This window comes from Dunckerocampus dactyliophorus, chromosome 5 (genome assembly GCF_027744805.1).
Source record: "Dunckerocampus dactyliophorus isolate RoL2022-P2 chromosome 5, RoL_Ddac_1.1, whole genome shotgun sequence".
NCBI lineage: Eukaryota > Metazoa > Chordata > Actinopteri > Syngnathiformes > Syngnathidae > Dunckerocampus > Dunckerocampus dactyliophorus.
In genome coordinates this window covers 32,874,313-32,889,972 of record NC_072823.1, presented here as the reverse complement: position 1 = coordinate 32,889,972, position 15,660 = coordinate 32,874,313, and the positions used below count along the sequence as shown (strand labels likewise).

Sequence of the window (15,660 nt, the reverse complement as noted above, 5' to 3'; positions counted from 1 at the left end):
CCTCAACTGTTTCCTCTCCATGTGAAGGAGCATGTCTAGTTCTGACCCTTTTAGCTAATGGAGAATTGTATTAGAGCAGCCAGTGGTGTGTTAATGGAGCAGAATCAAGTTTTTGTTCGTGTATGGGAGTGCGTCCGTAACCACAAAACGTCATAACATGAAACATGGTAAACCAAGTACTTTCCTTTTGATAGTGTTGTCTCCTGAGAAGCTGTACTGTAGTACAGTGGTCCCTTGCCACGTCGCCATTCCAACATCCCCTCACTCTATTGCTGTTTGTCAGAAGTGAATATATTGGTTCATCTGTGTAGGCTCTCAGTCGTACAGGAGTTGTCCATCGAGGAAAAGGCTTCTTGAGGCGTCATCTGTACTTCTGTGAAGAAAGTGTCGGACGTTTCGCTCCTCATCCGAAGAGCTTCGTCAGCGAACTAATAAGTGCTGGTAGCTAAGGCCTTAAATACCGTAAGAGTGGGCGGAATTGGTGTGCCAACACCCTCCTCCTATTGGTTCGTTACACTAAGCCTGGGCGGAGTAGTGGTATAATCCTATCCTGTTATTAACACCTCCGATAAAAGGGGAAGTGTCGCTCCCTGAATAGGGTATGAACGACTCTGATCCTGGCTCGTTAGCATCTATTGTTCTGGCTCGGCCCTGGCTTCACCTCATTTGCAAGACTAAGAGCTGTGGGTTTTGGTCTCAGTAACCTGCTGAACACAGGGTCCAAATTAAACCTCAAACCACCATTCCGATTCAATGATGGGTTCTGTTGTTTGACAAAAATGGCTTCCTTTACTCCTCTTTCAAACCATCTGTTTTCTTTGGCCAAAATCTTTACCTCGCTGTCCTGAAAAGAGTGATTGGTAGCTTTCAGGTGTAGATGTACTGCTGATTGAGGACCACTAGAATTGTCCCTGCGATGTTGATAAAGCCTTTTTTTGGAGCATTTGCTTAGTTTCCCCAATGTAGTGCTCTTTGCATTCCTCATCTTTACAGTGGATGGAATAGACCACATTGCTTTGTTTCTGGTTTGGAGTCTTGTCTTTAGGATGCACTAATTTTTGTCTCAAGGTATTTACTGGTTTGAAATAGGTAGGAATTTTGTGTTGCCATAAGATCCTCTGGAGTTTTTCGGAGACCCCCGCTACATAAGGGACTACCACTCCTCTCCTTTTTACTTCTGTGGGCTTTTGGGTTTCTTTCCCTACTCTCTTCTTTTGACATTTGTTAAAAGCCCACCGTGGGTACCCACAGGTTGAGAGCGCTCTCTGGACATGTTGTGTCTCCTTTTTCTTTCCCTCAGCACTAGTTGGTATTTGTTCCGCTCTATGTTGGAGGGTCCTAATAACCCCTAGTTTATGTTGTAGTGGATGGTTTGATTCAAAAAGGAGGTATTGGTCAGTGTGTGTGGCCTTTCTAAAGACCTCTGTAAGTAGCTGTCTGTCCTTTCCTATAATTACCTTGCAGTCTAAGAAGGCTAGTTGGTTTTCTTTAGTGTCCTCGCAAGTAAATTTAATATTGGTGTCCACCGCATTGGTGTGATCGGTGAAAGACTGAATTTCTTGTTTTTTGATTATGACAAAGGTGTCATCCACGTATCTAAACCAGTGCCTTGGTTTTGTCCCTGAGAAGGATGTGAGAGCCTGTTTCTCCATCTCTTCCATGTACAGATTCGCCACTATGGGTGAGACTGGTGAGCCCATAGCACAACCATGAATTTGTCTGTAGAATTTCCCTCTAAACTGAAAATATGTGGTGTTAAGGCAAATTTCCAGTAATTGGCAGATGTGGTCAGCACTAAGTTTTGTTCTCCGATGCAGAGTTGAGTCCTCGAGCAGTCTCTTCCTCACCACCGAGACTGCTGCTGAGGTGGGGACAGATGTGAAAAGTGAAGTCACATCATAAGACACCAAAGTTTCCTCTGGCTCCAATCTGAGGTCTTTGATGCTCGCCACAAACCCTTTTGTGTTCTCTATATGATGATCAGTGTTGCCTACCAATGGGGATAAGACTGTTTTTACATATTTCGCTACATTGTACGTGGTAGAGTCAATGCTACAGACAATGGGTCTGAGGGGAAACCCTTCCTTGTGGATTTTTGGAAGGCCATAGATACATGGTGTAGCCTCCCCAGGGTATAACCTATGATACATCTGTCTGTCAATTAGTTCTTCCTTCTCTAACTTTTGGAGACAGTGTATGATTTCTTTCTTATACCTACTGGATGGGTCCCTTTTAAGTTGCTCATATGTGTTGGCATCACTAATTAGACTTGTTATTTTTTCTTCATAGTCCAATGTGTTGAGAACCACTGTGCATCTGCCTTTATCAGCTGGTAAGATGGTGATGCTCTCATCTTTCTGCAGAGCCGCTAATGCTTTCCTCTCACCTAACGTGATATTGGACGGTGGTGGTTTGGCACTACTGAGAAGGGCCGATATTCTCAGACGAAGGTCCCCTGCCTCTGTTCTAGAAAGGTTATTGTTCCTGATGGCCGATTCAGCTGCTGTGATATAGTCTACTGTGGGTATTGTTTTAGGAGTCACTGAGAAGTTGAGACCCTTGGTTAATACTGCCTTCTCTGTCTCCGAGAGGCTTCTGTCTGACAGATTTTTGATCCAATTTTCTTTAGTATTGGTCTGATTCCCCCCATCCTTAGTGTTTACGACAAGCTGTGGTCGATTTTCCAATAGAAGTTTTTGGAATTTTCCCTTATGCCTTTCTTTGGTTTTGCTATGGTGCTTCATATAACCTGATTTGGTAAATTCACAAACCTCCTGATAGGTTTCGTGAGTAAGCTTGGTTTGCAATCTCTGATAGAAGGTTTCTACTTCAGACTGTTTATTTTTTATCTCTATGTTAAGTCTCCTAATTCTCAAATTCTGTATTTTTCTGATGTAGTTTAGTTGCATTTTCCTTGCCAAGTGTCCTTGCTCAAGGGACGCTTGCCTCATGCATTTGGGGATTAACCTACTCTGCCTGCATCTGAGATTGAATCTGAGGTGGTTCCTTAAATCTGCTAATTTAAGAGTGGCCTTTTCTAAGCTACGTACCAGCAGAAGGATGTCTCTCCCAAAGTTGGTAGCAATGCGTCTGTGTAGGCTCTCAGTCGCTCAGTCGCTCAGTCGCTCAGTCGCTCAGTCGCTCAGTCGCTCTCTGGACATGTTGTGTCTCCTTTTTCTTTCCCTCAGCACTAGTTGGTATTTGTTCCGCTCTATGTTGGAGGGTCCTAATAACCCCTAGTTTATGTTGTGGAATGGTGGTTTGAGGTTTAATTTGGACCCTGTGTTCAGCAGGTTACTGAGACCAAAACCCACAGCTCTTAGTCTTGCAAATGAGGTGAAGCCAGGGCCGAGCCAGAACAATAGATGCTAACGAGCCAGGATCAGAGTCGTTCATACCCTATTCAGGGAGCGACACTTCCCCTTTTATCGGAGGTGTTAATAACAGGATAGGATTATACCACTACTCCGCCCAGGCTTAGTGTAACGAACCAATAGGAGGAGGGTGTTGGCACACCAATTCCGCCCACTCTTACGGTATTTAAGGCCTAAGCTACCAGCACTTATTAGTTCGCTGACGAAGCTCTTCGGATGAGGAGCGAAACGTCCGACACTTTCTTCACAGAAGTACAGATGACGCCTCAAGAAGCCTTTTCCTCGATATATTGGTTCATGATTGCTGTTTTGTGGTTGACTATGGTCTACAGCATTATTATTCATCCATTTTCTATGAGGCTTATCCACATTAGGGTCGTGTGGGCATGCTGGAGCCTATTCCAGCTAACTTTGGGCGACGGGCGGGGTACACCCTGGACTGGTGTCCAGCCAGTGGCAGGGCACATGTAGGCAAACATTCACATTCATACCTATGGACAATTTTAAAAAAATGAGCTGGACAATATGCTTATTTGTTGGGAACATGACAAATATGAGAGCTGAAGTTGCTGCCGACCAGAAAACTATCGAGCACGCGAGAACTCATTTTCCACCCAACTCGGAAAAGCGCTGTTATGTCACCGCAGCAGCGTACTTCATGACTGGTGACTGGAAGATCGCTTGTCATATGCTACAAAACAGGAATGAATGAGAGCCAAACGGGTGCCAATATGGCCAAGCTGTTCAATAATGTTGCAAAGGCATCTTGATTTCTTGTGGCCTAGTCATTTCTAGTTTTTGTATTTGTGAATGAGGGCAGCCTAGTTTTTATTCATACTACACTGACATCTGCAAGCATTGTTCTTGTGTGAGAGCTGCTGGTACAGCAATCTATATTTTACATGAAAGCTGTTTTTGACTTTTGTTTGTTTTTCAGAATATGCTGAAGTTTGTGTTTAATTTTATACATGCTGTTACTGGCGCAATTTACTTCTACAGCTGCTTTCCTTCTGTGCAATGGGAAACGCGTTGGTAGATGTAACCTTTCAATTATCAGATAATGGAAGTCAATTCATCACTTTCATGTTTATTTTAATTGTGGCTCATTACAAATGTTTGTTTTAGTGGTACACAGTGAGTAAAAAGCAATTGCATATAGAAGGAAATCTGCATTAAAAAATTGACAGACTATTGTTTGCAAAAGAAGATACATCGATAATCGTTTTATCAACGCATTGCAGGCCTCTGAATCGTAATCTCATCGAATTGTGAGGTGGACAGAGATTCCCAGCCCTACTATAGCGGTGTTATTTAATATCTATAGGGCTCTAATGTTAAAAAGTGTATTTAGAAGGTGGTAAACAGGTTTTCTATGTCTTATGTCGTATTTTCTCTGATTATGTCTACTACACAGGGTAATAGGAGTGTAAAGGTGACTATAGGGGTGTTATTCTATGTCTAGATGGCTCTAATGTTAAATAGTGTATTTAGAAGATGGTTAACAAGTTTTCTGTCTTATGTCTTATTTTTTCTTATGTCGACTATATTGGGTAATAGGAGTGTAAAGGTGACGATAGGGCTGTTATTTCATGTCTTATGTCTTATTATGTCTACTATGTTGGGTAATAGGAGTGTAAAGGTGACTATAGGGGTGTTATGTCATGTGTGGAGGGCTCTAATAATGTTAAAACGCATATTTAGAAGGTGGTAAACAGGTTTTCTAAATTATTGAGACTCCAGCCAACCACAGTGAGAGCCATTATCCACAAATGGCCAAAACATGGAACAGTGATGAACCTTCCCAGGAGGGGCCGGCCAACCAAAATGACCCCAAGAGTGCAGCCACAACTCATCCGAGAGGTCACAAAAGACCCCACAACACCATCCAAAGAAGTGCAGGCCTGACTTGCCCCAGCTGAGGTCAGTGTTCATGACTCCACCATAAGAAAGACACTGGGCAAAAACGGCCTGCATGGCAGAGTTCCAAGACCAAAACCACTGCTGAACCAAAACAACATGAAGGCCAGAAAACATGTTGATGATCCCCAAGACCTTTGGGAAAATATTCAAAAGTAGAACTTTTTGGAAGGTGTGTGTCCCATTCCATCTGGCATTTCAGAAAAAGAACATCACAGCAAGATGGTGGTGGTAGTGTGATGGTCTTCAGGACCTGGAAGACTTGCCGTGATAAATGGAAGCATGAGAATGTCCGGCCATCCGTCGGTGACCTCGAGCTGAAACCAACTTGGGTTCTGCAGCGGGACAATGATCCAAAACACACCAGCAAGTCCACCTCTGAACGGCTGAAGACTTTGGAGCGGCCTAGTCCAAGTCCTGACCTGAATCCTATTGATATGCTGTCTCGTGGCCTTCACATGCTGGAAAACCCCTCAATGTGGCTTAATGACAACAATTCTGCAAAATTCCTCTGCATTTGATATGTGGTGGAGGCTTACGGAGGGAGTGAGCTCATTCCTTTGGAAGAAGTCATTTTGTGAAGTGCAAAGTTGTCCTGTTGAAAAAGCCAATCGGTACCATTCAGACGACGGCCTTAAGTCATGAGGGATGCAACATCTCCACATAGCCGGGCACTGTTTGACAACCCTGCACAACCTGAAGCTCCATTCTTCCACCAAAGGATCATGATGTTGGAAAACACCTAGGGTGAAGACTGCCTTTCACCTTTCAATGTCCCATGTTTGGTGCTCTCCTGCAAATTCCAAACCTTGAAGGAGAGCAGGCCTTCTCTGACAGATGGCGTCTGGAGATTATGGGACTGCACTTGGCACCAGTAGCAACCTTCAACAATCAAAGAGAGTAAGCTTTTTTGCCTTTTCCATGAAGAGATCAGAACAGTGTGAATACCTGACACTAAATCACATTCAATCCACATTTTTACCAACATTTTGCTTGCTCTAAACGTCCTTTGTCCCTCTCCCAGTTCTTATTTTTGCATCTGAAGCTCTACTTAGAACCTCCTTATATCCAACAGTGTCAAACATGCATTCTTGACATCTTTCAACTGCTCTCAACATTTGGATGAGGAGTGGATAGTATTGCAGTATGTGAAGTGAATAGAGGGAATTTGTGTTTCAGGTAGAGCAGTCCAAGGTGCTCATTAAAGAAGGGGGTGTCCAGCTGACTCTCACAATTGTTGACACGCCAGGTTTTGGAGATGCAGTAGACAACAGTAACTGGTAAGTAATGTTCTTGTCTGCTGTGTTTATGAGTTAGTATTAGGCCTGTCACAATAACAAATTTTGTTGGTTGGTAATTGTGCTACAAATTGTCAAGAATCGATATTATTGACAACATTTTTTGAAACCATATTTTTATTAATTGTCATGAGAGGTGTAATTCACATTTGAACCACTAGGTGCTACTCAAGTATAGTGTACCTTAGAGTCCCTTAATAGAGAGAGTTACGACAACTGAGATTATGCCTCCATGTTGGGGCCAATTCAAGTGTGCACAGTACGACAATGCATGTAAATTGCAATGTCTCTGCACAAAGGGACGGGCGGGTTAACCACGTTAATCAGACCATGGACCGAAATTAACCTGACGCAAGACGCTAAATGCGTGCAAAAACTGTCAAAATCGTGCAGATTTTCCATCTAAGACGAATTATTTTGCGTTTGATCGGGTCAGTTCGGTCACGGGAATAAGGGCGCAATATAATTTGCGAAAACCAAATTGCGCTGGAAAGTACGGTATTATGGCCATGGTGCGTTTGAAAGCAGATCTCTGATTGGTCGTGAGACATATTCCCATCCAATCATGATCTGGTGTGCAGCATCATCTGTTGCTGTTGGAAACAAGTATAATGGTCCTGCTGCTGTTTTAGCTGGCGATATGCAGAGTGAACACAATGATTACTAAGTATTTTGCCAAGGCGGACTCGTGTCACTCGGAGCAGGACAATAATAACAACCCTCCGAAAAAACAAAAAACAACGGCCGATGATTTTGATAAGCCCGCGGTTTCTCAGTTGGCCTCAACCTCAGCAGGCCCCTCCACAGGCACCAGTGACAGTTCCTGGATGCCGACGACGCCGACGGTGAGTGATGGACGACAGCTGCCACCGAGACCTGGTGCATCTCATGTCGCCATAACCAGCTCGTTAAAAACAGTTCGGAAGTGGATGAAAGAATTGAACACGGACATTGGTTATAAAGTCAAGGACGACAATTTGGTGTGAGGTGTGCAAGGAACATGGTACTGGTTCAGATCGTGGGTCGGCTCTTGTGACTGGTAGCAACAGGAGGAAAAAGGAGGCAATACAGCAACACATTAAATCAACACTTCACCAACGTTTGTTAGCAACCAGGCACGCCAAATATTTGGAAGCAAACAAGAAACAACAAATTGCTTCCACTGGATTTTGGCAATTTCTACCGCTGCAGTCAACCACGTACAGTAACAGATCCAAGTATGGCCAGGGAACCTCATTTCGCGCGGCACCTCATTTTGCGCACTTAAAAATACACAAGATGGGGAAAATTCACGCATGTCCAAATTTCTATGTGGGGTTTAATAAATCTGATCTACATGAGGATTACCTTCCCAAAAATAATTTTTTTCAGAATAATTCATTGTCATTGCTGATTTAGGCCTTATTATTATGATCTGAAAAAGTGACTGTTGATGAATTTAGATGTATCAGCATCACAAAGGGTGAATGGCCAGTCCCAGCCATAAACAATTGTTCAATATTTTTGTATTATATGTCACTTTTTGCAATCATTGTAATTTGTATTTGTGGAATTCACCTTAAACAGAAATTCACAACACCAAATACAACACATGGGACCGAACACTCTCAATTGACCTACCTCGCACAGCTTTGAAGACGAGTTCGGCTTCCAGCCCAAACGGTTGATTTTATTCTCCCAAATTGTCCGTCTGTTAAGATCTGAAGGGAATCTGTACAGCTTGAAACTCTTGTCATGTCTATTTGTGCATCCAAATGCACAACAACCCGGCATTTTTGGTGAATAAACAAGAATATGGCCAAGAAAGTGTTGTATTCTGTTGTATAAAGGCCAACGCAAATGAGAATTTGGCCCCAAGATGGCTCCACGAGTCACGTGACCGTATTTTTTCGACTCGTCACATCATAACTCTCTCTATCAAGGGACTCTAGTGTACCTGTGTGAGCCACATTAGCTTGACACAGAAGTTGCCTGTTTGTTCCATTCCTTTGTCATCTGCGTATCTGGGTCCGATCTGGATCGTGGGGGCAGCAGTCTTAGTAGTGAAGCCCGGCTAGCTCGTCCAGTTCCACCAGCAGGACACCAAGGCGTTCCCAGGCCAGGCGTCCGGGAGGCATTTGGACTAGATGCTCAAGCCACCTCAACGGGCTCCTCTCCATTTGAAGGAGCAGCGGCTCTACTCTGAGCTCCTGACCCTATCTCTTAGGGTGAGTCCTGCCACCCTACGGAAGAAACGCATTTCAGCCGCTTGTATCATCCCCATCCCCTTTTTCGGTCACCACCCAAAGCTCATGACCATAGGTGAGGGTGGGAACATAGATTGACCGCTATATTGAGAGCTTTCTGTCTTCACCATGCCGGTCCGGTACAGCGACCACATTACAGCAGACGCTTCGCTGATTCGCCTGTTGACCTCACACTCCAACCTTCCCTCACTCATGAACAAGACCCCGAGATACTTGAACTCCTCCACCTGGGGCAGGACCTCATTCCCAACCCGCCCTGTCCCACTGAGAACCATGGCCTCAGATTTGGAGGAGTCTCATACCAGAAGCTTCACACTCAGATGCAAACCGTCCCAGTAAACGTTGAAGGTCACAGCCCAATGAGGCCATCAGGACCACATCGTCTGCAAATAGCAGAGATGAGATCCTAAGGCCCCCGAACTGGACTCCCTCGATGCCTTTACTGCACCTAGAAATTCTGAACAAAATAGATTTTTTTTGCCCGTGTGTATGTTGTTGAAAAAGTATAACATACTGTATAACCGTATTGAATGGTTGCATTTGTTTTTTTGTTTTTTTTTTGCAACGTAGCGAGTGAGGGTGCACCGTTTTGCATTGTTTTGTTTGTATTGACTTTGCTGACCAAACGCCTCAGTAAGCGTTGGCTGTCGGGACAAAGGCTCCACTGCCAGAGACACCTCCGTCAATTTTTGATGGAGTTGCCTCGGGCAGTGGAGCCAAGTTTTTTTTTTTTTTCATCATTCAGTTCATCGATGTATTGATTATTGTGACAGGCCTAGTTAGCAATGTGTTGTATTTCAAGTGTTCCTGAGTTTCTCCTGCTCTTTGCAGCTGGCAGCCTGTCATCAGCTATATTGACAGCAAGTGCGAGGACTTCCTGAACGCAGAATCGAGGATGAACCGCAGATCAATGCCAGATAATAGGGTCCACTGCTGTCTTTATTTCATTGCGCCCTCGGGACACGGGTAGGTGGAGCGTGAAACCAGTTCTACTTTGTGATGTGGAGGGGAATGATGGAGGCCGACACAAAGAGGGCGCTTAGGTAGGAGTCTCACAGCAACTACTGTGCATTGAAGGCCGCCAAACAAAGTTGAGTATACTGTTTTGAATCATGATTCAATTTAGCATCAAAACACTGCGATATGTTGGCGCACTACTAAAATTGTTGAAATAATCTATGGTAACGTGGTTAGCCTGATGGTGGTGGTTCTTCTTTTCCTTACGGCTTTTCCCTTCAGGCTTTTCCCTTTCCTGAGTGGATCAGCAATGTGTGGCTATGTGGCTGCATCTAACGGCATCTTGTGTCAATTAAAGATGTGTGCTTTCTATGTGTGTAAGCTGCAGCTTGCTTGATGATGTGGCCATTGTATAATTGTACATTACTTCTATTGTTTCATTCTAGTAAACTCAAACAGTGGGCTTCGCACTCCAAGCAGTCATGTTTCTTGAAGTTTAGAATTGAAAACGCAATTTGGCATTGTAGAAAAATATGTACTAACACTGAAACACTATTTACTGGCACTGAGAAGGCTTCTTCCATTGAAAAGTAGAACACAGATATTGATATTATTAAATAGGATATTTCATTTGGATCTTGTTTGTGTAGTAATGTGTTTTACAGTGCAGTCTTTGGATTTTCCCTTTGTGTCCATCTCTTTTCAGTGACAGTTCTTTTGTTTTTCAGCGTTATTCATCAACTCCAACTTCTTGTTTTTTGTTTTTTTTTTGGGAGGTGTGTTTAGGCAAAAATTAACAGTGGCGATTTAGGCCCATCTACACATCAGATCAGTGGGTGAAAAGGATGTAATACAGTAGGCCCACCTACATGTGGCGCTGTAAACAGACACACAGACAAAGTTGCCATCATAAACCAATAAATGAATCGCATGATAAGTGAAAATGAATTACGGTACATGGCCACCATATATTGCCATGTGCATGCGTCTCGTCTCTCGCCTCCAAACAGGTAGGAAGGGGATTCACTCTGTGCATTGGTTCAGAACCTACACGCTTCATAGAACAAAGGAACTCCATGAAACAACAGAGTGAGACCTCTTGTCAGTCATGGGGGGAGGCGGGGCCGCTGGCATACACACAGCAAAAGAGGGGAGCCTCGTGATGAGCAATGCAAGGTAGTGTAGTAGAAGAAAAAAGCCAAATGCCACAGCCACCGCATGGGAATATTAACTCATTCAATCCCAGCCATTTTTCAAACGACAACCGCTTCAGGAGCGGTCACAGAATATTGTGTTCCATGGCTATATAAACATGGAACCTACCAAAGAAACATGAGACTCCCGCCTTTCATCAGGAAAAAGAAGTTTGTTTCGACCTTTTTCTGTTCTTTAGTAATCAGCAGTGGAACAAAGGTAAGTTTCAGGAAAATATCAGTTCCCAACTACAAAAGGCAGTAAATTAGCTTTTTGTGAAAAGTTACATTTCAAACACAACTTTCACTTTTGAGACAAATCTTTTTTGGTTTTGTGACAACGCAAATATGTAAACAACTATACCACATAAACAACACAAAAAAACATCAAAATAATGTTTTTTTGTGGGGTTGTCCCGGTCCGATCAGAAAATCGGGATCGTCTGCCAATCCGTAAGATTGGATAATTAAAGATTGGGTAATATCGGCTTCCACTACGAGATTGGGCCGATCCGGTTGCCGTATCATGTTCTTAATTCTGAGCCACACTCCAACACGGTAGGTGGTGTAATGCGCCTGAAAGCTGGCTGCCACTTGACTCTGGCCACCTCCTCCAGCTCCACCGGGAGAACCCCAAGGCGTTGCCTGGCCAGCTGTGAGACATAATCCCTCCAGCGTGTCCTAGGTCTGCTCAGGAGCTTTCTCCTGGGGCATGCTCGGAACACCTCACTGGGGAGGCGTCAGGGAGGCATGCGGACTACATGCCCGAGCCACCTCAACTGGCTCCTCTCCATGTGAAGGAGCAGCGGCTCTACTCTGAGCTCCTCCTGGATGACCGAGCTCCTCACCTTATGTCTTATGGAGGAAACTAATTTCAGCCGCTTCAATCTCTTCACCACGACGGTCCGGTACAGCGACTGCATTGCTGCAGACGCTGCGCTGATCCGCCTGTCGACCTCACGCTCCAACCTTCCCTCAGTCGTGAACAGGACCCCGAGATACTTGAACTCCTCCACCTGGGGCAGGACCTCTTTTGCCACTGAGAACCATGGCCTCGGATTTGGAGGTGCCGAGTCTCATCCCAGAAGCTTCACACTCAGCTGCAAACCTCCCCAGTAAATGCTGAAGATCACAGCTGGCCACATTGTCTACAAATAGCAGAGACCAGATCCTAAGGCCCCAGAACTCCCTCGATGCCTTGGCTGCACCTACAAATTGTTTCCATGAAAATGACGAACAGAATGGGTGACAAAAGGCAGTCTTGGCGGAGGCCAACGTTCACCAGGAACAGGCTGGCAATGCCAACCAGGCTCCTGCTCCAGTTCTACAAGGACCCAATGGCACGTAGTAGCGCCACCAATCTCGTACTCCCACAGCACCCCCTACAGGACACCGCGAGGGACACGGTCCCATGCCTTTTCCAAGTCCACAAACCACATGTAGACCGGTTGGGCAAACTCCCAAGTACCCTCCAGTACCCTTGCAAGGGTGTAGAGCTGGTCCAGTGGTCCTCTACTGGGACCAAAACCACATTGCACCTCCTGTAGCTGAGGTTGGACTAATGATCCATACATTCACTTTTAAACGTTGACTTTTTTCTATCAACTTTTCTTACTTTTGAGCAAGCCATGGTTCCCATTCACTTCTCTGCATGTAAACAAACGATGTCATCTCACTTTGAGTGACCTCACCGCGTTTGCTTTCACGTAACCGTGATAACTGAAGTAATAATGCCCACAAACAGCCGCTGCGATCAGTCTGCGACCATGATTTTATGTTGTTGTTATTATATTTACATATATATTATATTATTTTAATTGGTCACAGGTCCGTGAAGGACCATTACTGGGTCCGGATCCGAGGTCTGCAATTTGGTGATGGCTTGAATACAGTGCTGAGTGGGTTTTGTACTAACAGATTGTTTGTTTGTTTTTGTTTGTTTGTTTTTCAGCCTGAAGCCACTTGACATTGAATTTATGAAGAGGCTCCATGACAAAGTCAATGTCATTCCACTTATTGCAAAAGCCGACACGCTGACCCCGGAGGAATGCCAACTTTTCAAGAAACAGGTATTTTTGCACTGTAAGCCAATCATCTGCAAAGACACATTTAAAAAACGTGTTTGCTGTAATGTGTCGTATTTCCCAGACTGTAAATCGCACCGGTCTATAAGTTGTATTTATTTCACAAATTTAAGAAGAGTCATTTCATCCACAAAAGCAAGTTATTCAACTACACAATAGCACACGCAACCGGCTGGATTGCTATGTTAAGCTCACAAATGATGTAATAACATCAAGAACATACCCGGGAGGCTGAATAGGCTCAATGAATATAGCAAACCAGCCGCCCAACAAGCAAGGTACTGGTAAGCGAGTTCACCGAGCTCCCGATCTTATTCCACATCACTCCATCCATTGAATTCAGCAGCGTATACTGTAGTTGTCACAAGCCTGGAGCACTCTCAGGTTCCTGTTGACAGAAAAGTCACTAAGAATTAACACTTAACTCATTCAGTCCCAGCCATTTTACAAAATTTAACCCCCTCAGGAGCGGCCGTTTTAGATGGTTTTGACTGATTTTTCAAGGCACACAGAATATTGTGTTCCATGGCTATATACAGTAAACATGGCACCTACCGAAAGAAACATTAGACTCCTATTTTTCATCAGAATAAAAAAAAAAAAGTCTGTTTGTCTTTTTCTGTTCTTGTTTTTGCATATTGTAGCTCTACTTAAAACCTTATTAAGATCCAAATGTGCAACATGATCATTCTAGCCATTTTTCAACTGCTCTTAAGATTTGGATCAGTAGTGTGTATGATGCACCTGACTGTAAATCACAAAACCAGACAAAAGAAAATATGGTGTTGATTTGTGCTACTTTTTATTTGAATACATTTTCTATCTCCATAGATAATGAAAGAGATCCAGGAGCACAAGATCAAAATTTATGAATTCCCAGACACGCATGATGATGAGGACAAGCTGATCCGCAAAATAAAGGTACTGGACCACAAACGTAGAATAAGAGAATGCCAAAGGTTGGTCCTTCCCTTAGTGCAGGGGTCTCAAACTCAATTTGACTGGGGGCCAGTGGAGGTAGAGTGTGGGTGAGGCTGGGCTGCATCAAGTATTGGGAGTAGGGCTGGGAATCTCAGGGTACCTCACGATACGATACCATTCACAATACATCCATGTGATAACACCACTGGTAGTTCATTGTTGGTGTTTACTTGCCCCTGGAAGTATGGAAGTAACACTGAGCTTGCCTTGATGCTGCAGGCTGCAGTTACACTACTCTTCGATGTCCAGTTGCGGGCCGCGAGTTTGAGACCCCTGCCTTAGTCAGAGTCCAACGCTTGCAGCTCCACTTTTTCTCAGAGCCTAATAGACGAGCTTGTTGAATAACTGACACCGGAGCCATGCCACAGCAAAACATGGCAGCTCTTCTCCTCCTGTCTCCAGTGGTCATGGCGACATGATGCAGGGAAACGTGTCTTCTTCAATTCAATAGCGTTTTTCACCCTACGTCTGCTTTTCTTTTCATCACGGCTATAAAATCATGGACCCAAAGTGGCAGCATTTAGGCTACGTGCACACTGCTGGTCAATTTTCATGTTTTTGCTTATATGTGATGTGTATCAGATTTTATTTAATTTTTTTACTGTCAGTGTGTCAGTACAATTCCCTCCATCCACTTTCCTCCACTTATCCATGTCCAAGTGACGGGGGCAGCAGTCTCAGTCAGGAAGCTCGGCTACCTCTTCCAGCTCCACCGGGAGGACACCAAGGTGTAGCCAGGCCAGCTGTGAGACATAATCTCTCTAGCGTGTCCTAGGTCTGCCGCGGGGCCGTCTCTTGGCCAGCCGTGCCCGGAACACCTCACCAGGGAGGCGTCCGAGAGGCATCCGGACTAGATGCCCGAGCCACCTCAACTGGCTCCTCTCCATGTGAAGGAGCACTTTGAGCTCCTCACCATGTCTCTTAGGGTGAGGCCAGCCCACCCTATGAGGGAAACTCATTTCAGCTGCTTGTATCCACCATCTCCTTCTTTCGGTCACGACCCAAATCTCATGACCATCGGTGAGGGTAGGAACATAAAAGGGGGAGGATACATTGAGAGTTTTGCCTTCCGGCTCAGCTCTCCCTTCACCACGATGGTCCAGTACAGTGACCGCATTACTGCAGACGCTGTGCCGATCCGCTTATCGACCTCACGCTCCAACCTTCCCTTCCTGGTGAACAAGACCCCGAGATACTTGAACTACTCCACCTGGGGCAGGACCTCATTCCCAACCCACCCTTTTCCCACTGAGAACCATGGCCTCAGATTTGGAGGTGCCCAGTCTCATCCCAGAAGCTTCACACTCAGATGCAAACCACTCCAGTAAATGCTGAAGGTCACAACCTGATGAGGCCATCAGGACCACGTGATCCGCAAATAGCAGAGACCAGATCCTAAGGCCACCGAATTGGACTCCCTCCACACCTTGGCTGCGCCTAGAAATTCTGGTTTTGGGACAGTATAATTCTGAATATTTCAAATGCGACTCAGGTATGTAGATATGTATCCCATCTACTGCAATCTGAACGTTCAGGTGGCATACATCTGACACATACGTCATGGAAAGGCATGGTTTATCGTGCTAGACTTGCAGGCAAAAGTTCTTCTT

The 15,660-nt window shown here is 44.7% G+C and overlaps 1 protein-coding gene across 3 annotated transcripts in view; it reads left to right on the top strand.

Annotated features, from left to right (window-relative positions):
• The window catches only part of LOC129181006 (septin-7-like), a 46,997-nt gene that overhangs the window by 14,967 nt on the left and 16,370 nt on the right, over nucleotides 1–15,660 (top strand). For all 3 annotated transcript variants that reach the window (XM_054775580.1, XM_054775579.1, XM_054775582.1), the window contains exons 4-7: nucleotides 6,471–6,571; nucleotides 9,667–9,801; nucleotides 12,937–13,054; nucleotides 13,901–13,990. In XM_054775580.1, coding sequence (XP_054631555.1) covers nucleotides 6,471–6,571; nucleotides 9,667–9,801; nucleotides 12,937–13,054; nucleotides 13,901–13,990 — 444 coding nt within the window. The remainder of the gene's footprint in view (nucleotides 1–6,470; nucleotides 6,572–9,666; nucleotides 9,802–12,936; nucleotides 13,055–13,900; nucleotides 13,991–15,660) is intronic.